At 39.1% G+C, this 27,172-nt stretch overlaps 1 protein-coding gene across 4 annotated transcripts; it reads right to left on the bottom strand.

Moving 5' to 3' along the window:
* Nucleotides 1-26,506, bottom strand: LOC131425694 (uncharacterized). 4 transcript variants are annotated; one of them, XM_058587766.1, is made up of 6 exons: nt 25,323-26,506; nt 17,606-19,254; nt 17,334-17,542; nt 4,625-4,974; nt 4,395-4,558; nt 1-4,338 (listed from the first exon to the last, which is right to left on the bottom strand). In XM_058587766.1, the coding sequence occupies exons 1-6, from the start codon at nt 25,928-25,930 to the stop codon at nt 1,469-1,471; spliced, it is 5,850 nt and encodes a 1,949-aa protein (XP_058443749.1). In that variant the 5' UTR covers nt 25,931-26,506; the 3' UTR covers nt 1-1,468. The 4 variants fall into 4 exon arrangements, with proteins under 4 accessions (XP_058443749.1, XP_058443750.1, XP_058443751.1 ...); XM_058587767.1 differs by having other exon boundaries at nt 1-4,326; XM_058587768.1 differs by having other exon boundaries at nt 4,416-4,558.
* Nucleotides 26,507-27,172: the final 666 nt, after the last annotated feature.

The following is a 27,172-nucleotide window of genomic DNA, read 5'->3' as shown; positions in this document are numbered from 1 at the left end:
TTGGTTTTATTTTCTTTATTAATTTTTCGTATAATACACTTGCCTGATTTAGTGGTTTTTTTCCAGTGCCATTATTAAAGTATAGACTTGTTTCTATTAGTATTTGCGAAGTATCTGCTGAATATGTTTGTCCGTTTTTTGTCAATGTTTCGTTTTTCATTTGTCGGTAAGTTCTTTTTTTCCCATCTATGAACAGACATTGTTTTTATTGTTCTTTTGTATGCGCGTGCGATGTTTTTATGGTTGTGTTGTTTGTTTCATGAAATTTGCCTGTTTGGTGCTTTTCAGTGGGTGAGATAATGTACGTGTGTTTTTGTTTGTGATTCGTTTTATTCAGGGAAGAAACATTTTCCTTGGGTTCTGCTTAAGCTATCAGTTTCAGGATAGTCCACGTTGCATTCGTTTTGTGTCATTGTTTACATAGAACACTGCGTCTCAAGATTTGCCAATATTACACAAATACATGGAATTGGGTTTTGTAAATATCGATTCTACAGCTATTTATAGTAAAACGAGCTGACTGACAAGACTGCTAGTTGGGTAGATAAGAGTAACTAACAAAAAAAGTGTTATTTTTTCTCGTGGTATCTGTGACGTTTTTTTGTTGTTGGATTTGGCACATCATTTGTTTTCGTTTTTTTTTCGATCTTGGTTTGTCCTTGTATAATCATAGTTTCCTTTCTACGTTCACTGTTACCTTAATCTGGAATAAATATTACAAACTACGATATATTTTTTGTTTTCCGTCTTGCGTTGGTTTCTGAGTTCGTGCTGATTATTCCCGAAACTAAAGTTATCATGCAAAAAACATTTATAATGTTCTTCTTAATTTGTAAAACATGCTTGTGCCACTTACTGCTTGGGATGTTTTGATTGTTAATGATATAAATACAACGAATAGTTCAAATGTAGAGCTCAAAATTGATCATCACGCCCACCAAATACAATTATATGAGAAAACCATGGAATCGTGTAGTTTAGTTACTTAAAAATACAAGTCTGATGATTGATGATTGGTTTTAGCTGAACTCTAGTCTGTATTAACTCGATAAATAGCGATGACATTTAACAGAATGATCGTTTTATGAGTTGTAAACGCATTTGAGGCTACTGGTATCTCTACTTTGTGTACTTTTATTTTCTCTACAATATCCTCTTCTGGTGGGTATTTTGTGTGTTTTAAGATAATACTTGTTGAGCTAGATCAGCATTAGTTTTCCTTGTTTGTGCTACTTATTTGTTTCTGGTAACTAAATATCTTGTTTATCTTTTTTTGTAATCCTAGTTTAATTTGTGTGATTCGTATGCGTACTTTGAGTACCTCGAAAGATTGAAAGAATAAATTCTCGCCTATCTGCCAAGTTGTAATCTGTTTCGCAAGCTGCCAAACATCGGGACCTGTCGGATCGATCGTACTCAGTAACGCGTACTCGTTACTTGGTACTTTTTAAATCATCATACATCGGTTTCAGTAGTAACTGGGAAAAGGGTGGTAGTTTGCGGCTGCAGCCGACGCATGCTGATTCAACGGTGGAGAGGTTAGGTTCTGTTTAACCGAGTGGTGATGGTAACTCGGTGCTGATCCCATCTGATGGTGATGGTGATGATGGTACGCTCCGAAGCCACGTTGCGGTGAAACAACATGCCTGGGAGGTGGTGGTGCAGGACCTGGCGTTTCCGCCAGCAGTCGGTTGTTCTGTTCGAAGATTAGATGGGCCGTTGGATCTACCAGTAGTCTATGGTTCGTGGCAGCCAGCTGCTCACTAGCTAGTAATCGATGGTGATCGGGCAAGGAGTCTCGGTTGGAATGCTGAATTTGGGACGAAAGGAACGACGGATGACGGACGTGATGCGGAGTGTTTCCCACTATCATGTTGCCACCACTGTTCGAACTTAGATCCAAGGAAACCATGCGTATCATATCCGGGTGAGGATGGGAATAGGGCAGAGCCGGAGAAGGAGGCGATGGGACTAGATAGCTCGATGTACGACTTAAATCAACCGAAGCCGGCTGGTCAGGGTCGGTTTCAGGACCAATGTGATCTTGAATCATGTGTTGCATTTGTTGTTGCTGCTGCTGTTGTTGCTGTTGCAGATGGAATTCCTGTTGTTGATGCTGATGTTGCTGTTGTTGCTGTTGCTGCTGCTGTTGCTGTTGATGCTGTTCTCGTTCGTTCAGGATGTCGTAGATGTGATGGTGATAACGGTTGAAATTCAAATTTGCTCCGGACGACGAAACTTGGAAATTACTGTGGGAGTAACTAGATGCGAGTCCTGCTCGGGAGCTCATATCCAGCCCTTGGAAGTCGGAAGTTTCATTCATGCTACCGTTGGACCGGAAATCTGGAAGATCAACATTGGATTCTGTGTTGTACTTGAGCCGCAGGTCGGCCGACAGTTCGGACCCCAAGCTGTTTCTTCCGGTATCATATTTGCTGACGGGGCCGCCAGAATTTGACGCCATGAAGTCGGCAGTTGATGGATGATTGTTCATTTTAATCTTCGTGTCCGTATTATTCGCATTGACCGAGAGGTTCTCAGCAATCACGATACTACTGTCCTCATCGCTAGACAAGTGCTGCATGTGATGGCTGTTCGCTTTCAGATTGGCCTCAAAGTTCTCCAAAGCCAGCGAGCTTATCGTTTTCTCCTGTCTACGAGCGTAGTTATTGTTATCGGCACCAAAATCATACCGCGGTAGAGACGGCGTAGAAGCCGGTGAAATAAGATCGTGTTCTCCGTAAATTTGGCGGGAGTTTGATCGTACCGGCGAATCCGTTGCAATCTGTTGATGCTGTCGTTGAGCACCGTTCGAATTGGAGTAGTTGAAGTCATTCTGCTCTGGGGACAACGCACTACGAACCGATTCTACGCTAGGATTGTGTTTGTGTGGCGTCGATTGCTGCTGTTGTTGACTGTCATATCCAAGCATTTCACTGTCACCATAACCGGGAAGCTTGTTGCGTGACTTAGGTCGGGTAACCTCCATCTCGTTACGTTCTTGGATGAGGCTTGCGTCGTCCGGGGATTGGGATGAAAACTGTGACATTGAATTCATCTGCAGTGGGAAGCTGTGTGGTTTCAACATTTTCATTTCATCCGTTGTGTTATTGACTTCGTTTGTGGCAAACGAATCCGTTGCTAGGTTATTTTCAGCTCCCGCTCCACTGGTTCCGTCTATATCGCCCATATGCAGATCTTGATTTTCGTTGTTGCTGCTATTCATTTCCGCTTCGTTGATGATGTTACTGACGGAATTGAGAGCGGCTTCTACCAGCATACTAGCCGAAGTCGGAATAGTGTTGATGGCATTGCGACCGGCCATTCCGTTATTGTTGTTGTAGAAACTTCCCAATAGTGACTGATGATTGAAGTGCGTCGAAAAGCTATGGCCTTGGAAGGTCGGCAAATCCGGCAGTGAACTGTTTAGACCCGCAAAACTAGACGTATATTGTTGCTGCTGTTGTTGATGCTGATGTTGCTGTTGATGTTGCTGTTGCAAATGATTATGTACATTCGAGTTCTGTTGATTCTGGTTGTTGGAATCGACCACATCCAGTATCGTTGAGTTGTCATCATCATCTTCGTCGTCATCCGGTGCGGTGTTCTGCGAAGACGGGTGACCAACATTTCCGTTCATTATCAACTTCGTGAGAAAATCTCGGTTGGCTGCTGCAGTCAACATGTTCTCCGAATTGTTATCGTCCTGCAGATGATCGTTGTCACTGATCCATTTTTTACTACCTTTGCTAATAACCAAACCAGTGTTGCCACCGTTAAGGAACTCTTTGTACTTTGAATTGGCTGACAGTGAATTCAGATCACCGAAACTGTCGCCATCAGTAAGGGGCTTTTCTTCTTCACTGTTATTTAGCTTATAGTGTAGCGCATTTGGATCGTTTTGACCTGATATGTTGGACAAACGGGATTGCAGCTGACTGAATTCGTCGTGTTTGTCGTCCTGCATCGGTTGATTCAGATGTCGCTGGATTGCTTCTAAACGTTCATCCCGTTCGGCACATTCGTTGGAATCCAAATCATCGTCCAATTCTTCTTTTCTCACATCACTATCTAAACCGGAAACTCCTCCTGGTACTTTGGTGAAATCCTTCAAGTTCCCATTCAGAATGGAAGATATTTTCGTGGATAGTAAGGAAAGATTGCTGTCGTTTTTGCATATTTCGTTGAACGATTCCAGAATGTTTTTCGTTTTCAGGATGTTTCCGGAGAGTTCCTTGGTTTGACGTTTTCGTTTCTCAGCACCAGTCAGGGCGGGTCCTTCTTCTCCTGGTTCCACCTTTCGTCGCTGGCGGCGTTGAATGCCATCTAAAAGGAAGTCTACGTCAACGATGTTTAGGAATACCCGTATGAGTGACTGAGGAGAGGCTACTTACCAACCAATCCATCATTCATACCCCCAGAATAAGCATCAAATGTGTACGCAACACTGCGCTCAATTTTCGGCATCTGTTCCTGAGTGTATCCGTGAACCTTCTTGTAGTGGAACTGCAGACATTGTTTGGTCGTAAACGCTGCCGTACATTCACCTTCCGCGCATCTAGTCGAAGTTGTTACTTAGTTATTACTATGTTCCACCGAAACTGTATTACAATTAAGTACTCACTTGAAAGGCCGTACACCGGAATGGGTTAACATATGGATTTTCAGGTTGCTCCTGTTTTGGAACAGCTTCTGACAGCGAGGGCAGCTTACCACGGCGGAGTTTCGGCTGTGCACCTCCTTGGAGTGACGTTGAAGTGCTGCTCGAGAACCTAGTAGTTTAGAGCACAGCTTGCACTGGAAATCACGTAACACTTCCGCCATGTCACTGTGCATCCGTTTGATGTGAACCTTCAATTTCTGGGGCTGACAGAATTTGCGTCCGCAAAAATCACACAGTGGCCGAGCTCGCTGCGGGTTCATACTGCAGCCGTACGTTCGGTGCATCTCCAAGTAATTTAGACGCAGGAAGAACTGGAAGAATGAGATTGAGATGAGGGGGCGATATTCAGGCAAGTTTAAAGGATCTTTGTTCTAATCCAACGACTAATTTAATGTTAATAGTTCAGACATGAATCAATGAGAGTTTAGTAATTACGTGATCCAGTGTTCTCACAAAAATCGTGCGAAGTTGTCGACAAGTAAACATGGTGGTAAAACAAACGCGGTCGATGACATTGTATCCGTACCAGTCGTTTCAAAATCTTGCATGACGACTACTGGATGAAATGGGTTTAAGAACGATTCAATTAATTTTTTAAAATGAACAACTTTTGTCAATATTTTCCCAAAGTCTTCGAGTACCGTCTGATCTGACATGCAGCTTTTGAAAACAGAAAATTTCATAAATGCCTACTTTATCGACAATTTTCAATCGGACATTGCTGAGGTGGAACCGCAGTAGGCGTGAGCATCAGTTTTCGTTTCATTATTTTTCGCATCAGTTTTCTGTCGTTCGGTTAAGGGCTGAGGACAGTACCGTAAAGTGGTAGGTTTTTTGCTATTTTCCCGTTTCAAATTAAATTTTCTTGGAAACGGTGCAGAATATAGAAAAACCTGACAATGTCTTCGAAATTTAGTTGAGAATATTCTGTGAAATGAACTGCTGAAAATTGGAACGCTCGGAAATACCTCTACTTGTTCATCGAATATCTCGGCTTTGAAGGCTTGTATCATAAATCTACCGTGACAAAGTCTAGATAATTTAGTTTAGATGCGATTAGTACATAAAAACATATATGTTATCGCGATAAAAATAAAGTCTTGTATTTTTCTGTGAAACAAAGTCAGTTGCAACGCATCCGCCATTTTTTTCTCGCTTTGGTTTCCTGATAGGATTCTGAAAAAGGAGAGAGAAATAGAATTGGCTCGACAAGGCTGCCAAACACACAGACATTCAATCTTTGTGAAAGTTGAATATTTTTTCATTGTTCATTGGAATCCATGTAATGTCCAACCCATACGATAGATTAATGTGATAAAACTTCTCATCAAAATAATAAAATGTATGCTGGCAACCCGGTACAGTTTGCTCATATACGAGAGAGTGCAAGAGAAATGCGATGCGCAAAGAGAATTGAGCGAGCCACGTGGTCGATTTAAAACTCATCACGTGATCCTCTGTCCTCAGACCTTAAGGTTGATTATCATTTTTCGGATTTCACCGAATCCTTAAATCTACGGAGATTTCCGTAGATCTGACAAAGCTGATCAGTGTAATGAAGCTGTCAAAAGCACGGTAAAGTGCAGCCAGATTCCTAAATTTATTCCATTTTTTACCTATTTTTATATATATAAAAAATAGGTATAGAATTCGCTCAAACTTTCGAAAATTTTTCCGAGGCCCGGAGGGCCGAATGACATATACCAATCGATTCAGCTCGACGAACTGAGCAAATGTCTGTGTGTGTGTATGTGTGTGTGTCCGTATGTGTGTTGTCAACTAAGAGGTCGAGATCTCAGAGATGGCTGGACCGATTTTCATCAAACTAGTCGCAAATGAAAGGTCTCCCCGTCACCCAAAACGCTATTGAATGGTTTTGAGATAGGATGTTTACTTTTTGAGTTATACAAAGTTTTATGTCAAAATTTTCAGTTTTTTGACAGTATCTGTCACAATTGACCTTGAAAGCAGAATATGTTTTCAGACTTAGATTCCGCACGGTAATACCTATCCAACAAGCCATAGATTGTTAAAATCCGTCCATTTTTAACGGAGATATCGAAATTTTTCTGTAAGCGACTTTTCCCCCTATTCCAGCAGTAGGAGTTTTGAGCGCTGCATGACAAAGAAATGCTTGGGAGCAACGGAAAACACGATTTTTTATACTGTTACATACAATTGTTTCTAAGAACCAAAAGGATTGTGCACAGCATTCTTTTTCATGACATTTAGCCTCGGACCGATTTTGGCACGGCTCGTTTTTGGCAACATAATCGTTCGAATATGACATATATAAACCAGATGATGGCAGAATTTTTTTTAATTATTTTGTTTTAAACTACTTACAGCAATAAATGCTGGAACAACATAACATCCATATACCATTCGAATCAGTTCGTCGAGATCAGCAAATGCGTGTGTGACAAATAATTTCACTCAATTTTCTCTGAAAATTTCTTTTCTACAAATTCAGATTCATACGAAAATTCGTATGCTCCCAAACAAAGTTCCTGCATTATGTTTGGTTCCGACCTCTGGTTTCGGAACTACAGGATGATATGTGAAACGAAATCAAAATTGTGTAACTCATTCTTCTCGTAGACGGCTGAACCGATCTAAGATTCAAATGAAATCTAAGAATCATCTAAGATTCAAATGAAAAGTTTCAAAGTTCTATAAAACATCTTGCTTTTCAGTCAGATCCAACTTCCGGTTTCGGGGATTGTATAAAAATGTCTATTCCACATAATTTAATCAGGTTTATCGGGTTAGCAGATTTGGATAGTCGATAAAAAAATTAACTTTTTTCAGTTTTAGTGGTATTCAGTTGTCGATCAGAAGGCACCTAAAAATTTAATTCGTGCTATGATCTCTCAAAGATGTCTTAACTGATTTTCAAATATTTTGAAACAAATGTAAACTGTACAGCTACTCAGGTGAATTTATCTGACTTCGGCCATACCGCTTTTAGAATTCCGGTTTCAGTATAAAATCGTTTCTCAAAGCTCAATCGTTTTCTCAAAAAAAGCCTAATCAAATTTCAGAAACAAAAATTTTAATTAAAAAAACTTATATACAAAAATTAATTATTTTATCCAATTATGACTTCCGGTTCTCGAATTACATGATGATGAATTTTTAAAATTCAAACCGATATAGAAGATGACAATCCCGAAAAGCTTCAAAGTTGAACTGGTTCCTGAATACCGGCTCTGGAAGTACCTTAAATTACCGTAAACTCAAGAGTGGAACTTACATATCATGGCATGTTTAATCAATTATCACACTTCTAGATTCAAATTCGATCCGATTTGCAGTTTCGACATTACAGAGTAATGAGTGATTAAAATCTCAAATTGTCGCTTAAAACGAGGGTCATTAAAATAATGTCATGAAAACTTAAACACCGAAGAATATTCATGCAAAAAACACATGCGGATTGATAAAAATAGGTATCATCTCACTGCTAGGTGGACTAAACACGTTTTTTGTAATTGTTTTGTGAATATGTTTGTATTAGTGAAAATGAGTAATGTTCAAAAAAGTAGTTTATGTATAAATATGTTTTTGAGTGCCAGTAAGTTTAAGTTTCAAAAAAAGACCCTATGAAATTTTTTTTGCTAAATCGGATATGGGTAAAGGGTGCGGTTAAAGTTTTGAGATTTCTAAAATCGAAATGGAAAACATTTTTTTATTTCAAATGTCTTTGAAATACATGAAACGTCAAGATTTTATGTTATAGCGTTGTTTTGTCGTGAATATGACTTACTTTACTATGGGGCGCCTTGTCAAAATTTACCCTCTGCGAGAGTGATAAGTTTTTTATCGTGAATATCTCTTGTATCTAAAGTATCAACATGATTTTTACTACATGCCTTCGGAAATGTGAACATCAATTTATGATAACATTTTCAGTTGTATGACATAGTCACAAATAATTCGAAATTAAAGATTTCTGAAATATTAGTCTTTCTCGTACCTGGGTAGGTATGAAAAGTTAACACTTGATATATTTCGTTAATTGTAACCTGCGCAGTAGACTGAGCAGAAAGTAAAACAAGTGCATCGTTCCGGTTGGTTCAGGTCCAGAGCTCAGTTCCAGTATCAAGATTTCAGTTCAGCATTGAATCAATTGCAGGACATACGCAGAAACAATAAGATTGATTGGGTCATCCTGCTGCTGGTTGGAGAAGAATACAACGAAAAGTGGACAACGATGATCAATATTATGCAAAATAACCCCTTCTATTAGCTCCAAATGTTATCTAAAAGGATACCAAGCTTGCTTCTTTGCAAATCGGAGATCAAAATCATCAATTTAGTGCAAATCTAGAATAATAACTTTTCGCAGTGTAAAATTTGCACCAAACGAGTGCGAATAAAGCCGGCTTCGCGTTCGAGAAAAATGCTCCAAACCGTGTTTAATATCGGTAGAGAATTTCCTAGTTAGGCCCTTCTGAATGCCAGAAATGAGGCCCGTACTGCATTTCGATAGTATCTTTCATTGAAATATACAAATCCGAAATGAAATAATCGACATAAAAATTCTGTATGTTGCTATATTTTTTACTCTCATTTGTTCCGCGTTATTTAATTGTGTGATAGAAAATATTTGTCACCAATAAATCAATCTTTTGTATAAATGCACCGTTGCAATTCTGAAAATTATTCACGAAACGTAGTTTGCGTCATTTCAATAAAAAAAAAAGTTTTGATCGTTGAGGTGGAATAAAAATGAGAATGGTCCTAAATGATTAACTTGAGGGACTGCAGAGTTGACGGCGAAAGGCATTTTGGTCAAGTCTTCGATTTTAACTTAGTCACGACGCACAGTGTGGTTGTCCCGAGATAATTCGATAAAAGGTAAAGTCAGGGTACTACATTCCGAAGTAGAACTTGACGTTCTGTTTCAAACGACTTTGCAGCCGACTTGTAAGTATACAAAGCTATTGCATGACCAGTGCTATGACCCAACTGACACTAAGAATCCTTCCAACTCGGGATTCGAACATTAGACTACTGGTTTGTAGACAAGCGTCTGAACCATTGACCCGCTGATTATTAGATGCTTTCACTTTATTTCCTTTCTTGAACACTGGGAAAATAAATGTTTTTTTTAATATTCAGAAATGCTGTTAAGGTGGGGTGAGAGCCAATCGGAGAACGGCAAGAAACATCGTACGATAAGGTTTCGTCGAAGAATGCGCTACTGAAATTCCGTTGGTATAAGTTGTAAATACCAGGTATAGTCGATGATTCTACGGCACCTGATTGGGTAGTACTGATTCGTTCCTCTATTCGTTCACATGATTCCAGAAGCTTCTATAGTTGATTCTTGAATTATTTTATGCATCAAGGAGGTTTTGTAAGAGTTTTAAAAGAATTTTAATAGCATAAAAGTCGCTTTCTTGGATTTCGAAATGGCTTCCACGAGTTCGGTGAGGCTTGTTCATGATAAAATCGGGACACCCCTAAATACGTATATCTCTGGAAACACTTCATCAACGCGTGAAATATTCCGCAGACTGGCAGATATATTCTGTCTGTTTGTACAGGGTCCGCCATCTAACTTTTTTTTAACTAGCAGTTATTTCGACATTGGTAACCTTAATGTCACTTCTGAGTTGACAGAAACTTTTTTTTTTTTTTTTTAATTATTGTTTATTGGAATATGAGTATATGAGTGGAATATTATTAAGATTCAAATTGGGTGTTCAGCCACAAGTGGTGACTTTTCAGCCCTATTATATATATGATTTGGTTATTACCATGAGGACATTATTTGCTTCCGCAATTCTGAGATTTTTGTGTAGGGAAAATTCTAAACCTACTTGTATTGTGTAATGGGGAAAAGGAACTTATATACTAACTTACTAACTAATACAGAGAGCGAATCGATTCAATTGAAGATTGCATCGATTTTTGTCGGAATTTGCTTATAATATTATGTGACATTACATCTAATGGTTCTATATTTGTGAGTCTGTGTAACTCATTTGTGCTAAACCAGGGAGGACGCTTCAAAATCATTTTCAGAATTTTATTCTGAATCCTTTGAAGCGTTTTCTTCCTGGTGGAACAACAGCTTGACCAAATTGGTACTGCATAAAGCAAGGCTGGTCTGAAAATTTGTTTATAAATTAACAATTTGTTTTTTAGACAGAGCTTAGAATTTCTGTTTATAAGAGGATATAAACATTTTATATATTTATTACACTTTGCCGGGCTTCCTTCAATGTGATCCTTGAAAGTGAGTTTTTTGTCATACGTTAAACCTAAGTATTTAGCTTGATCAGACCATGTCAATTTCAAGCCATTCAATTTTAGAATGTGATTATTGTTTGGTTTAAGAAAAGAAGCTCTTGGCTTATGAGGAAAGATAATTAATTGCGTTTTTGCTGCATTTGGTTTAATTTTCCATTTTGACAGATAATCACTGAAAATATTTAAACTTCTTTGTAGGCGACTGCAGATCACTCTTAGATTTCTACCTGTGGCTAACAGACTTGTGTCGTCACAGAATAGCGATTTCTGACAACCAACGGGTAGATTTGGAAGATCAGAAGTGAAAATATTATACAAGATTGGAGCTACGCTCGAACCCTGCGGAACACCGGCTCGTGCGGGTTCAAGATTCAGATTTACAATTCTGATAGCTAACCTGAAGAGTACGATCAGTTAAATAATTTTGAATTATTTTGATCAAATAAATAGGAAACTGGAAATCAGACATTTTTGCTATTAAACCTTTGTGCCAAACACTGTCGAATGCTTTTTCTATGTCTAGAAGAGCAACTCCAGTGGATAACCCAGAAGATTTATTTGATTTTATCATGTTCGTTACTCTGACAAGTTGATGAGTAGTTGAATGTTCATGACGAAATCCAAACTGCTCTGGTAAAAAAATTGAATTCTCATTTATATGAGTCATCATTTTCAACAAGATAATTTTTTCAAAAAGTTTACTGATAGAAGAAAGTAAGCTAATTGGGCGATAACTTGATGTTTCTGCTGGGTTTTTATCAGGTTTCAGGATAGGAATTACTTTAGCGTTTTTCCATCTTTTTGGGAAGTAAGCTAATGAAAAACACTTGTTGAAAATTTTAACCAGGAGTCTCAAGGCAACATCGGGAAGATTTTAAATAAGAATATTAAAAATTCCATCATTACCAGGAGCCTTCATGTTTTTGAGTTTCCTAATAATTGATTTAATTTCATCAAAATTCGTCTCAATAATGTCATCGTGTGATAACACTTGGGTTGAAATATGATCATATTTCAGTGAGACTTCATTTTCAATAGGACTCATAACGTTCAAATTAAAATTGTGGACACTCTCGAACTGCTGAGCAAGTTTTTGAGCTTTTTCGCCATTTGTAAGAAGTATTTGATTTCCTTCCCTGAGAGCAGGAATTGGTTTCTGAGGTTTCTTAAGAACCTTAGAAAGTTTCCAGAAAGGTTTAGAATATGGTTTAATTTGTTCAACTTCTTTAGCGAAATTTTCATTTCGCAAAAGAGTAAATCTATGTTTAATTTCTTTTTGTAAATCCTTAATTATGTTTTTCATAGCAGGATCACGAGAACGTTGATATTGTCGTCGACGAACATTCTTCAACCGAATGAGCAGTTGAAGATTGTCATCGATGATAGGAGAATTCAATTTAGTTTGAGCTTTGGGAACTGAAAGATTTCTAGCTTAGATAATGTAATAATTCAAATTATCAATTGCTGTGTCGATGTCCGCAGAATTTTCTAAAATAGTTTCATGATCCACATGATTTTCAATGTGAGATCTGTAATCCAACCAATTAGCTCTATGATAGTTGAAATAGTCTGAATGTTACTGGAAGATGATCTGAGTCAAAGTCAGCATGTGTAATCGGTTCACTACAAATGTGACTTTGATCTGTTAGAACCAGATCAATTGTAGACGGGTTTTTACTGAAGAGAAACAAGTCGGATTACTGGGATGAAGAACTGTGAAGTAACCAGCTGAGAGTTGATTATGAAGTATTTTACCATTACTGTTATTTTGCCTACAATTCCACTGGACATGCTTAGCATTTAAATCCCCTATTACGAAAAATTTCGATCGATATCTTGTAAATTTTTGCAAATCGCCTTTAAAGAAATTTAATTGTTCGCCGGTGCATTGGAATGGCAAATATGCTCCAGCGATGAAATAAATTCCATGAATGGTTTCAACTTCGATTCCCAAGCTTTCAATAACTTTAGTATTGAAAGAAGGTAAAATTCGATGTTTAATTTGCCGTTGGACAAAAATGGCAACTCCACCACCCATTCCAGTAAACCTGTCAAATCGATGAACCACATAATGTGGATTACTTTTCAATTTGACATTTGGTTTAAGAAAAGTTTCTGTCACAATGGCAATATGGATTTTGTGAACTTCGAGAAAATTATAAAATTCATCTTCACTCGATTTCAAAGATCGAGCATTCCAATTTAAAATATTCAAATATTTATTTAACATCACTGGTAAATTTTCAATTCATTATAATATTATTTGCGAATTGCCATCCGATTTGAAATGCTTCAAAAAGTGATGAAGTCGAATTCATTTGGATGATCATTTGAAAAAGTTGATCTTGTAGGTAGATCATTTTATTTTCAGTTATATCGCCTAAATCGACTTTTAAATTTTAAAGAAGCGAATGGCATTGAAGGAATATTGGTAGGTAGACTGCCATTAGAAGAAGGTGATTTGGCCGGTCTACCTATTAATAAATTGTTTTCGTTAGAATTATTTACATTAGAAGAAATAGGTGGTAGTTTTCTACCTAATATACCAGCATAACTGACATTAGAAGAAGATGATGACGAGGTCGATCTACCTGTCAATAAATTGTTTTCGTTAGAAGACGAATTGGCAGGCGTACCTGTTTTTTGTTTTAAATTCGAAGAAATAGGTGCCTTAGAAGAATTAGGCGTGGCATTTGTAACGGCCTTTTGATTTTCAGGTATGTTCTGTAAATTTAAGGTCGTTGATTTGACTTGTTGTCTAAGCGAACGAGCGTTTAAAATTTTTTCCCTGACAGGACATTTCAAATAATTGGATTTATGATTTCCATTGCAATTTGAACATGAAAATTTATCAGTGGTTTCATTCACTGGACAAACGTCTTTCGAATGCGATTTACCACAATTCAAACACCGTATATCCATATGACAATTTTTGGTTCCATGACCGAAGCCTTGGCAACGACGACATTGCGTTAAGTTTGCAATACGATTATGCCGTTTATAATGTTCCCAATTAATTTTAATGTGGGAAATGAAACGTACTTTTTCTAAAGTTTTCAAATTGTTTACATCACTTCGATTGAAGTGTATTAGGTAAAGTTCATGGGAAATTCCAGAGCGTGGTTTAGAAGTACCATTCGCTCTTTTTTTCATAAGTATTACTTGGGAAGGGGCAAAACCAAGCAATTCTTTTAGTTCATTTTTAATTTCATCAATACTTTGATCATTTGATAATCCTTTCAAGACAGCCTTGAAGGGTCTGTCTGATTTTATATCATATGAATAAAATTTATGAAGTTTCTCGGTCAAATATCTAATAAGACGTTCGTAATCTTCCAATCCATCCACCAAGACTCGACATTCTCCTCTTCGTCCGATTTGAAATGAGACTTTTACTTTCGGGAGAAAAGTAGAAAGCTCAGTACGGAATGCTTTGAAGTCGGAAATCATCACCGTCACTGGTGGCATAGATTGATGTTTCTTCCCAGAACGACAAGCGTCCATTTTGGGAATTTTTGAAGAATTTTCTTCCATGTCGCTACAATCGGATTCAGGAAGAATCTCGTAAATATTGTTAGACGGCATAGGATCAGCGGAAGGGAAATCCGTCCGTTGTCTTTTATTTTTACATTCAGATTCTATAATATCGTGAATGTTATTAGAAAAATGTTGAATAACGGATTGTGATTTATTCCGTATTGAATTATTTTTAGCCTTAGGCTTGTTGCCTTTCCGGTTGGACGCAGGCATTTTTGAAATTTTAAATTAAATTAACTAGGCTAAATTAGTCTTCGATTAGACTCCTAGCTAGCCTTAAAAAAGGCTGATTAATTTCTTAGTCACTCTTTGTATCACTTAGTTACTCTAATATCACTCTTTGTATCACTTAGTTAGTGATTCAGGTAGTCTTGAAAAAGACTGAAGCCTTGAATCAATGAAACTCTAGGTAGCCAGAAAAAAATTCCAGGAGCCAAGAGCTATACGCGTGCGGTGCGAACGATTGTTCAACACCGACTGATGACAGAAACTTAATTTTATCCTTCCGCTGAACGAAAATGGTTGTTGATACGCTTGAGGAACGCGTGAAAATAGTGCAGTTTTACTTTGAAAATCAGCTTGAAGAAGACGCCGATTTTTGCCAAAAAATCATCTTCTCGGATGAGGCACATTTTCATCTCAGCGGGTATGTTAATAAGCAAAATTGTCGCATCTAGGGGACGGAAAACCCGCACGTTATAATGGAGAAGCCGATGCATGCTCAGAGAGTGACGGTTTGGTGCGGATTATGGTCTGGCGGCATCATTGGGCCATTTTTCTTCGAAAATGAGGTAAAAGCCGCCGCCACGGTCAATGGCGAGCGCTACCGCGCCATGATTAGCGATTGGTTCTTCCCGTTACTTGAAGAGAAAGACTTGGACACCATTTGGTTCCAACAAGAAGGCGCTCCGTGCCACACAGCCAACGCTACGATCGATCTTCTGCGCACAGTCTTCGAAGATCGAATTATCAGTCGAAATTCGGATGTCGTTTGGCCGCCTCGGAGCTGTGATTTGATACCGTTAGACTATTATTTTTGGGGGGCTGTCAAAGATAAGTGTTATGTGGACAAGCCAGAGACATTTTAAGCCTTGAAGGACAACATTCGTGCAGCCATAGCTGAAATAAAGCTGCATACAATCGAAAATGTACTAAAAAAACTGGACCGGCCGTATGGCGTACTGCAAGGCCAGCCGAGGCAGCCATTTGAACGAGATTATATTCCACAATTAACCGGAAGGATTGTACTTTAATATGAAAAAAATTGTGATTTATTGCATGTTTAAAAAAAGTTGCATGGCGGACCCTGTATATTAGTCTGTTTGTAGAATCAATTTTCGGTGATACTACAAGCTTTTAGATCGAAGATGGCGTCGAAAGAAGAGCGAGTACCCAGTGAAATTTGTAGACCCGCATAAGTCCGATCATCGGTCCGATTATCGGACCGATTGAGCACGATATAGGGCCGATCGTAGCGCTTCAATCGTCCCGTCATCGGACAATTCTGCACCATTTGCATCAACCGCGTCGACATAAAAAAAGCTTTATGTTTACATTATGCATCGCTAGAGAAACAGAGCGAAGGAATATCAAACAAGGCATTTTCGAGCCGACATCTTTCCGATAGGGTGTGAAAGAGTGTTAAACATTCTTTTGTTTCGATCATAGAGGCTTTAACCTTTAGGTCATTCGCCTCTTAGGGCCAGAAAAACTCTGACCCTATGTTCGAGGTTGGAAATCCAATCCCGATATATCTCATCACCTGAGTAATCGAACATCCGCTCTCTGCTTTGGTATATCTTCACACTTTTGTTCTACCGATACACTATGCAAGCTCGAAACGCAATCAAAAGCTTTCTTGCACGATGCGTCCGATGTTCGGATTTACTGGGTATGAAAAGCAATAGTGTCCGGATTTGTCAGTAAGACAACTTTAAAAAAGCTTGGTTTTCCTGCAAGCACATCTATAACGTTCTTAAATATTTCAAAACATGTTTAACTACATCCAGGAAGGTTGGAAGCGGAACAAAAGATGCAACAGCACGGCATAGAGGAACTGTTCAGGACGATGGAAATGGCTAAGGCACCCACAAATATTTGATTTGGTATGTAGCTGTGGTCAAGCAAGCCAAAGCTTCATCACTATCGGAACGGTAAACCCCTTAACGCTCAAGAAAAATATATTTCCCTTCTATAAAAATCGTTATAGATTCTTCAATTACTATTAAATCGATGTTTGCGATGTTTTTACTGAATGTTAAAGAAGACTTATTTCCAAGGCGACAAATGTGTTTCTGAACGAATAAGTAAAAAGAACTATCAATCTTTATTGCACTAAAAAAGTTTGTGCAAAATGACGTATAGAAAATAAACACATAATAAATGTGTTATGTGCAACGTCCACAAGTACATGAAATCGTTTCTTAGAATGCCATAACTAACTATTGATTTTACTATTCTGATAAGTAAATTAATTAAAATATTGTAAATTACGATGTAATAAACCCAACACTTCTTTTATTCATTTCTAAGAATCATAGGGAAAAATATTTCCCATAAAATTATACGAAACTTATGGACCCTGCTATGTTTTTCTTCTCTTAATTTACACCCCCAATAGCAAAAATATTGTCTTGTACTGACATATTTCGTCCTGCACAACTTATGGTCGTGAAAGGGTTAACGAGGAAATATACCGTGAAGAATTAAAACACGATGAAGTCATGGCTCAAAATACAAATTATGGTTTCTTTTTGTTCAGACCATTCGTTCTGTTGGCCTATATCGGTTCTTATTTGATTACAAAACACTTTATGCATACCTATGCTACACCTAGACGGTGCCGAATAAGACAAAACAAATAGCTTACCTTTTGACAGAACTGACACTGATACGCTCCCTTGCCGTCGTGCATTTTCTCAGCATGTTTCATGATGTTCTCCTTGCCGAGCACGGCGATTCCACACACTTTACAGTGGTACTTACGGATCGTCAAACTAAATGACGGATCGTGGAAAACGGAGCAATGCGTTCGATAGTACAGCGGATGATCAAATCGTAAATTACACCCACCGCAATCTAAAAAGGAATACAATCGTTTACGTTGCTTGGTTACCATAGGAACCAATTTTTAAAACTTACTAGTTTTCTCCATCTTCTTTTTCCCCCAGGCGGAGTTCGAATCATCACTCCAATAAAGAAGTTCACTGCCCGCATCAAGATCCGCACAGGTTACAAACACTATCTGCGAATCGCGAACCTTCAGCACGCAGTTCTTCTGATCACGATGCCTAGCCGGGCGCAAGTATCGTAACCAATTGGACTGGTTCTTGTTTTCCATGTTTGTGTAGGTAGATTTGGTTCCGTCGAACGTTTCGTAAATGTAGCGCATGGTGCAGTCATCCTGAATCTCCGTTTCTTTCGCCACTTGTCCAATAACCGGTCCCAGTTGGGTATACTTTGGAATGAATATTTTTGTGTAGATGCTAAGTCCGTGGTTGATTGTGTTGGTGATGGTGGCCGCAGGTTGTAAATCACCTTGCGGAGCTACTCCCGATGCTGATGATTCATTGAGATCCATTGTTGGCGGTTGGCTACTAGCGCTACTACTGCCAGCGGGTGCCGTACTAATCAGAGTCGCTAGAGGAGCTATACGCAGCTCGAATTCTGGAGGAAGTGATGTTTCCGAGAACGACGGTAGAATATCCAGCTTTTCGTCAAGCTGATTCTCCTCGTTTTCGTCTCCTTCATCGTCATCATCTTCATCGTCAAAATTGTCATCATTCTCGTCATCCATTTCTTCCGGATTCTCAGGTTTTAGCACAATTTTATGCTTCTTGATTAGATCCTCATTCTGCTCTAACCATTCTGTAAGCTCGATTTTGTTATTGATCACGGTCAATGGGGTATCCAACGGGCACGGATCGGTACCGTGTTTTATTCCACATCCGGTACAGGCTTTATTTTTCGTTGTCGGTGCTTTCCTAGGTTTCTTAGGCGGCGGTAGTAAAGGTTTGCGTTCGTCCGGAGTCAAGCGTCCGTATTCTTGTTCTTCGTATTCGATACGAAGATCCACCGATCCTGTCTCTCGTTTCAGCTTTCGACTTGTCCCCAGTTTCGGATCGAAGGGTGCCTTTCGTATATCAATCTTTTTGATATCCAGTTTGCTGTCGAACGTCTCATCGTCTGATGGACGATCCGAATGTTCCGAGTAATTGGAGGTAGACGGTAATTCCTCACCGAATGACTTCCTTTCCAGTTTTTGTTTTTCCTCCATTTCGGTCTTGATCTTTTCGGCAATGCGGTAGTCCAACACTTCCGTTTCAGTGTGTAACGAGTCCTCGGAGACGGAACCCATCGTACTGCTGATAGAATCCTGTTGTACCTCATTTGCTTGACCAACCCTTCCCGGTAGCTTCTTGATTATGTTCTGCACTATATACTGTTCATCATCCTCGTCACCACCGTCTGCCGCTGCCTCCTCATCTCTATGATCTTCGTCACATGGCGGAGCGGGTGATCGCATCGGTTGTTGAGACCGAGGTCGACGGCGCCGGAACTCCATTTCGTTGTTGTCTTCATCTTCGTGAAAGTCGAAAATTCCACCCCCGCCAGCGGTTCGCAGAGTGCTCGTCGTATTGTTGTTGATAATATTTACACTGTCCTGAAATTGTACTCGCTTGGTTTTCTTAGTGCTAGATTTCCCGGTTTGTTTCGAGTTGGTCAGCACACCGGGCAGGGCATCGCGTTGCGTTTCACTGTCTGGCGGATGTAATTCTTCAGTGGTTATTCTGTAATTAAGTAAATAAAAAAAAACATGTTATTGAAAGATCTACATGTATGCACCCTGAGGCGTTGCTTACAATATAAAGGGTGATTTTTTGCTGGTATCTTTTTGGCAACACTGTTTTTGACAGATCACGCGTGAATCCCGTCTTGTGTTATTGTCAAACTTGTTCATTTTGGTTTATAATTTAATCATGACTCGTCGTTTGGTCTATAACTTAATCAGGAATGGGCGCTGGCAAAGTTCGAGGAAGATCCACTTTTTTATCGAAAAATTGTGTTTAGCGACGAAGCTTTTTTCTGGTTGAATAAATATGTCAACAAATAAAATTGGACCTTGCGGCTGGGCCATTTAAAGCGGAGCCGCGGTCAACATTTGCGTGAAATCATCTACAAATATTATATTGATCATTCTATTGATTCCAAATTTTTTTAAATCAAATCCTATACCACTTGAAAAATCACCCTTTATAACAAATTAAATGCGAAAGTGCCTTTCTTCGTGGACATTCTAACATCAAATGTTTTCGACACAAATCCATTCAGATTGATTCGGGTGGTTCACAAAAGCGTTACGTCACACATTCGACAACATTCCCTAAAACCAAAGTGGTAGCAATAATTGATTTGAATTTGTCATTGATCACTTCCCGAAATAGTTATGCCGATAAAAACAATTAAAAATTAAATATAGCACTACTACACTCTCAGGTTCAAAATGTCAAAATTCATCTTAAAAGGACCTAATGCCTACTGTGGGACACGGTATTTTTTGAAACCAGTTTGGAATCAATTCGACTTTTAAAAATTATTGGGTCGTTTTCGTTTTACATTTCAAAGTTTACTGTAAGGTTAATCTCGATAGGTCCTGTTAAAATAATGAAAATATCAGATGCAGCGCCAATGAAACAAACACACTTGTAGGCGTTATGTTGACATACATCGGCATGAAACCAGTGCTACTAGATTCGCCAGAATGGTTATTCCATTAGTATTTAACATGAACTTTCTAGTAACATTCGAAGCCGGAACAGTTTTATTGAAATATAATTAAACTAACATCACGGATACAAAAAATACTTGTCGATGGTAATTTAAAGAAAAAAAATCTTTTTTTTTATAACACTATGAGAAAACTTTGCAACCTTGCGATACGAAATGAGATGAAAACAAGCCATATTTTTGAAGATTTTCATTGCTTAGCGGATAATTTTAGAAGTTTTCAATCGTTGATTAAACAAATGAAAAGTATACATTATTAATTATGAAGTCATCTAACATTGAATAGTGGTGTAGTTATGTGAAATAGTGATCATGTTTTGAGACGAAATAATTAGTAAATATTCGGAAACATGATGAACTGTAAAACAAGAGACGAAAAAAGACGTTATTTTTATTAAATTTTTTGAAAATTGGTAAATCTTTAATTGAGTCTGGCAAAATAAATGACATTTCAAAGTTTACAGATCATGTCAGCAGATGTAGGAGTAGTTTTTAAATAGGATTTACCGATATTCAGTAGTTCTTTGACAGATGACTGTAAGTTTGATAAATTTTACGTATCGTTCAGTAAAAATAATATTTCAGATTTGCTTCTCGTTAGATGCACATGAAAGGATTCACAATTCACTTAAATTTACAATCCGAAGTATGTGAAAACGAATGATTCCTTAAACTTCACAACAAATTTAACTGGAATTTACATCGAAATAGTCACAAAATTCAATATCTAATATTCTGTCATTACCCAGGAAAATTCGGCATACTTGGAATTATGTCGAGTGTATGACGAGCTAACTACGAAAACAAAGAAAATATTTTCTTCTTAGTTGACACTGCTGGAGGTAGAACACTCGTATCATTTACCGAACCATGGCTTTCCTAAGTTTCAAACATCTGAGTGCTCGGTAATTATCTCGGTAGATTTTGGAGGTATTGAAGAAGCTTGGTATTTTCGTCCTGACAGACAATTAGTATTTGTGAAATCGCATGGTCTTATGCGAACGTTAAATTACCGGAATTGATCCAAATTCTCAGACATAGTAAACTATTAGAAAATAATTTGTTTCGGTAAAATGTTTGATAGGAATTAACTACGATAGTTAACAGTTAAATCGATAATATTCCTAATTGTTGAAACTCAGGAATAATCAATTGAACCTTTCAGAAAAACTGATAGAGCCGACGAAACTGATATAGAACGTAACTAAGAACCGTTATGTATATCAAGTGACAGAAACCTACATCCAGTATTCTCCCTCATTGGAGCAAAACGCGCTCAAATCTATTCCGTATCGATTGTGGCTCATCGGTCAATCTGTAGCAATTATTTTCAAGGATATTCAGCGGTTGAAGCTTCGCACTTTACAAAACTGTATTTGACCTTGTTAAAAATCGAAGAAACTAAAAAAATCGGTTCTTTTATTACCCTAGAATCAATTTCAGAGAACTACTCTTCAAGCATTCTTCAGTATTAATGCAATTCGCACCGCTTGTAATTGCACTGTGGCCGGATAATTTGCTCTCATTAGTCCCGCCTTGTCACATGTAAACGTGTTCGACGCAAGTATTTTCATTCAGCTAGCGTCACGTGATGAGTGAAAATAGTTTAAAATATCATTATATGGGTCAGCATGAGCGTCAGTACTGATTAATTTTGCACCGTGTGCAGTTGATTATTTCTAGATGATTCCTTGGAAGCATACGATCATTCTTTTGATAAAGACCTAAACTTTTGGTCGAAAAGTCGGGCAATATAAAGCGCTGTTCTTATTTATAAGACAATTCTCACTATACAGATTTTGGCATTTCATCGAAATTATTTACTTATTCGGATGTCTTGCAGACAATATATGTGGCGCAGACACATAACTGCAACGCAGACTGAATTAATCGCCGATCTGCCGTCGAAATTGGTGGTCTCTTGCCTACAATGCCCGGGTTGGCGGTTCAATGCATAGGGCACTAGTCTTGCACTAGTCGATCTACCAGCATAACAAACTGCATTAACGAACTTATTGTCCTCGACTCGTACTCGTGATACCACTTGCAATTAATAGGCTTAATGTGAATGATCTACACCATCCAAAAACTACCTGCAGTTCAGGCCATAAGATCTACCAGAATAACAAAATACACAAACGCACTTAATCTTCACCTCCATACTCGTGATTAACTGAAGTCCTTGAATGACTGAACATATTTCTGAAACAGATCAGAATAGACAAGTAAGCAATATGTAGCTCCATGACTATGAGCAGCATTGAAAATTTATACATAAGCTGCGGATTGCTCGTGCAGGTCTTAACACCTGTTTTCACTGAAGTTCTTGGATGACTGAAAATAATTCTGAAACAAATCGACATAGACAAATAAGCAGTATGTAGCTCGACGACTATGAACAGCATTGACATTTCATGCATAAGCGAATTGAATTGCGCGAGCCTCTGAAATCTGAAAAAAACTATTTTTGACTAAACTATATCATCGTATCATAATAAAGACTAAATATTTCCGAATGGAATTTGAGGAATTAAAAACGGTACCTGCCATTAATTAAACAGCACGATGAAAAACCTTTGTTTTGGGGCGGAATTGGCTTCATACCACTACTCCAAAACCATCATGAAGAGGTAAACGATCAAATCTGTTTATGGTTTTTGTTTTGAAACACATGAATCTATCAAACTTTCCGGAACTCCTGCCGATCAAAACACGTTGCTTCTAGATAAAGAACTAAGGACGATATGGAAGTTATGAGGAAATGAAATAAACACGACAACAGAGACGGAAAATATTGTGCAGGCTGTAATTTCAAATGTTGATTATTTTAGTTAGACTCCTTGTAAAGTTTGGTCGATGTTTGTATGCTGCGATAAACATATTTATATCCGAAAAATGTATCATAAATCTACTAATTCTATAGAAGTATACAGCAAAAAAAAGCATGCAATATTAAGGAGTGTATCGATAAGTAGTTGGAAACATTCAAACAGTTATTACTCTGAAATGGCTTAATTTTTTGCAGCGTGTTTTGCGGTGACATATTTGTTTACATGTCAATAACAGCTGCGCAATCGATTGGTTTCGATACGGTTTATCGTTTCAATGATGAGTCGAATTGATCCGGAAACGCGAAAGAAAATTCTGCACACTTGGTGTGCAAAAAGTGGTGTCACGTACAACGAAATTGCAAAACGGGTGAAAGAGCACCACACCAGTGTCAAAAATATTATCGAGAAGTTCGCTAAGACCCTTCCCATGAAGGATTTGCCCAGATCCGGTAGGAAACGGGTCCCCAGCAGGGGCCGGGACTTAAAAGTGGTTGAATACATCAGGAAAAACCCACCGACTCGACGCGGGATTTGGCCAAGCAGTTCAACACCAGCATCAGGATGATTCAACGGATCAAAGTTCGGAACTCCCTGAAAACGTCCAAGAAACAGAAGGTGCCGAAAAAGTCCCTGGTACAGCAACTTCAGGCCAAAACAAGAGCGCGAAAACAGTATAACCGGATTCTACAGAATAAAGACGGATGCATCCTGATCGACGACGAAACCTACGCCAAGGAAGACTCTCGAGCGCTGCCCGGACCGCAATATTTTACGAAATCGGTGTACCAGGATCTGGAGGACGCTGACACCACGGTGGCGATGGAAAAGTTTGGGCAGAAGGTGTTGATCTGGCAAGCAATTTGTACCTGTGGTTGTCAATTATCTTCTCGAAGGGCACAATTAACGCCAAGGTGTACGAGGAAAAATGTTTGAAGAAGAGAATGCTGCCATTGTACAGAAAGCATACGGCTTCTCCTCTCTCCTGGCCGGATTTGGCTTCAGCCCACTACGCCAACTCCGTTCTACAGTGGTTGTCAAAAATAATATACAATTCGTTGAAAAGGACATCAACCCACCGAACTGCCCGGATCTTCGGCCAATTGAAAGGTATTGGGCAATTGTCAAGCGGCACTTTCGGAGGGAAGGTACAGTGTCCTAAAACATGCAGGAGTTCAAAAAAAAAACTGGACAGCTGCCACCAGGAAAGTCACAAAAGTAACTGTGCAGAATTTAATGAAGAATTTCAAGTCCAAAGTGCGAGCGTTTCACAGAAACTAGGATTTTCTTCAATATAATCAGTAAAATGCATAAAAATGTAATTTTTCTACAATATATCGAAAACTGATGTCAAAATATGTTTTTTTTTCGCTTTTTTATTCAATAATCAATGTTGCTAACTACTTTTCGATACACTCCTTATATAAAAAAGCAAGAATATTATATCAAAAAATCATTTGTTATTTGATTGTGTAATAAAACTAGTGAATGTTAAAGTGGACTCTACTTTTTATAGATTCATACAATTATCTGATTCGCTTATCAAGCAGCTCAATGCGAATAACTTTAAGTACTGCAAATAATAGGCTAATAGCGAAGCGAACTCACAAAAATTAAATTTCGTTTGCTTAGTCCATCAGCTGAGCTGAAAGGAATTTAAAGAAAAAGAATAAAAGAATAAAAGCTTTGGAGCCCATCCTCTTTTTGTAGACAAACCAGAAAGTGACACATTCAAATATTACGAAACATCATTACAACGCCTTTTTCTACACAAATTCAAGCCGCCACGTTTCGAGGCGGTTCGCATTCAACACAACTCGATAAAGTTTCCCAATCATCGTTAAAGTCTGTTTACGTTTTCTCTCGGAATATCAACAGCCCGTGACCACAAGGACAGTTTCATCTCGGTGGGTGGGGATGGTCGAAAATAAAAAGGGCGGAAGGTTGGTCGGGACAAACACATACAACACATAGACGAATCGTGCAGAGAAAAAAAGGCAAATCATCAATTTCGCTTCACCGCCTTCCGATTCCTGGCATGTCGGAGCGCATTTTTCCGCTGGGTTTTGAACGTCCTACGACACTCGCCCACTCGCACACATTCGAACGTCGTTTAAAGCCTCTCTGACCAGTCGGATGGAAAAAAAGGAAAGGTTTCACGGGGCTGTGATTCTATCGATTCGTTTCGCAAATATGCCTTCTGTGCTATCATCTCATTACTCATCGTGCCGAGATTGACTCACCCATTCGAAGCTCGATTCTTCCTTTTCCGATCGTCCACCTCGGCCAGACGAAGCAGGAACGATACAAATTCTACGTCGTTCTTGAATTGCAGCAGATTCCTCAGAGTGTCCCATTTTTCCGCATTTTTCGTACCGATGTAAATGTTTTTACTGAAATGCTGATGGCGGTACTTCTTCACACGTTCGTTGGCAATCGTTGGCGCAGATGATGAGGACCCGGATAAGGCCGATGGTGATCTAGCAGGAGTTGCAGCAGCAACAGCAGCAGCTGAAGCATTGGTGGCTGTGCCGTTAAGTGAACTGGCACTGTTGAGGACGAGGGGAGGAGCTGGTATCGTTGCTATTGCTGTTGGAAGACTGGATACTGTCGCATTTGGGTCAATTCCATTGACTGCTACCCGGGCACTACTCGGGGTGCTGGCGGTGCTATCCGTGTCACTAGCATTCCCATTGGTAGTGGGACCTTTCGATCCCATTGCCGACAGGGTGTCCACTTCCGGTTTCTCCTCATTATCCGTGTTTGGTTCGCTATTGTTATTGCTATGCACACTGGCTGGTATCTCCGATTCTGTGTCACTGTCCAACACTTTTGACATAGTATCGCGCATTCCCCCAGGTTTTTTTGTTTAACTAGACGACAACTTAACCAACAAACTAATCCATCCACTACTATTTTCCACGCCTGTGATGGCGCTTGTTTTTCATCTTCTCAAACCGTGCAGAGTATCCCACGGCCACGGAGTTTCATCATTTCACTCTCACTTACTTTCACATGGCAATCAAATAAAATGTCTAACTTTTATCACCATTCCGGGTAGCGCATGCAGCGCAAATGAAAAAGAAAAAAAGAATAACGGGAGGCTGAATACCAGCCCCGCGACGTCGATTCAACAAACGATGGAGCCCACTCCTAGATTTTTGGGAGGAAAAATTCCAACTTCAGCTACGAATCAATTTTCACCGCAATATTTGCACCATTTCCGACACAGGTTTCCGTTCGAATTTAACCATTTTCAGTCCGCCCCAAAACACATTCTGTTTTGCAAAACTTTTCAATCATTAAAGTAAAACTTTTCCCAGCAAAAATTGCAACTTTAAAACGGCGTAAAACTTGTCAAGATGAATCTTTTCATCTTTAATGCTATTTTTTCACTTTTCCTACTACGGACCACGGAGCAATGCTGCTCTCGCTCTCGCATTTCCCTACACAAGAGTCCTGGCCGTGCGTCGAGGAGAGTGCTAGATTTTCCGCTCCCACCAATTTGTTGTACATGCATACAACAACAACAGTTTCCGTTTTCGCCTTTCCAGCTAGCAGGGCTAAGCACATCCTTGATGGTCGCTCTCTCATTCGCATTCGCACGCTCTCTCTATATCTTCACCATAAATATTCTCCGGTAAATCGTCAACCATTTTCACGCATGCATTCGATTCGGAAAGTTGACTCCAGGACGATGCGCCTCCACCCATCCACCCCCACGCTACATGCTCTGCCTCCCATTTTATGCCGGGCTGAAGGAGTTCCATCGACCGGGCGTGCTGCCAGGCGCGCTATCCATGTGAGTGTGTGACGTTATGGTGAACGCAAGGAAGTAAAGTACGTCACTGCACTGGAGGAATCTTTCCAGCGATTGCTGTGATGGGTGTTCTGTGATACGACAGTACCTATACATCGAAAGCTCCTGTCAGTGCCTACTGTTATTCGGCTGGCTATCTGCTGGAACTGCCATTCCTGTAGAAGGGGTGTGGGGTAGTGGTTTATTATTGATAAGAACACCGCGAAGCAACGTTACTGTACTTTCAGTGTGGGTGTGTCATGTTCGATACGGTTCGGATCGTAAAGGTTTCAT

Source organism: Malaya genurostris, chromosome 1, assembly GCF_030247185.1.
Source record: "Malaya genurostris strain Urasoe2022 chromosome 1, Malgen_1.1, whole genome shotgun sequence".
Classification (NCBI taxonomy): domain Eukaryota; kingdom Metazoa; phylum Arthropoda; class Insecta; order Diptera; family Culicidae; genus Malaya; species Malaya genurostris.
The sequence above is the reverse complement of the archived record's forward strand: the minus strand, read 5'-3'. Positions and strand labels throughout refer to the sequence as shown.

Coding starts and splice junctions, on each gene's coding strand:
- LOC131425694 (XM_058587766.1), bottom strand. CDS start 25,930: ATGCGCGATACTATGTCAAAAGTGTTGGACAGTGACACAGAATCGGAG. Junction 17,543..17,605: donor AAAGAAGATGGAGAAAACTA/GTAAGTTTTAAA, acceptor ATTCCTTTTTAG/ATTGCGGTGGGTGTAATTTA. Junction 4,339..4,394: donor TATGAATGATGGATTGGTTG/GTAAGTAGCCTC, acceptor TCGTTGACGTAG/ACTTCCTTTTAGATGGCATT.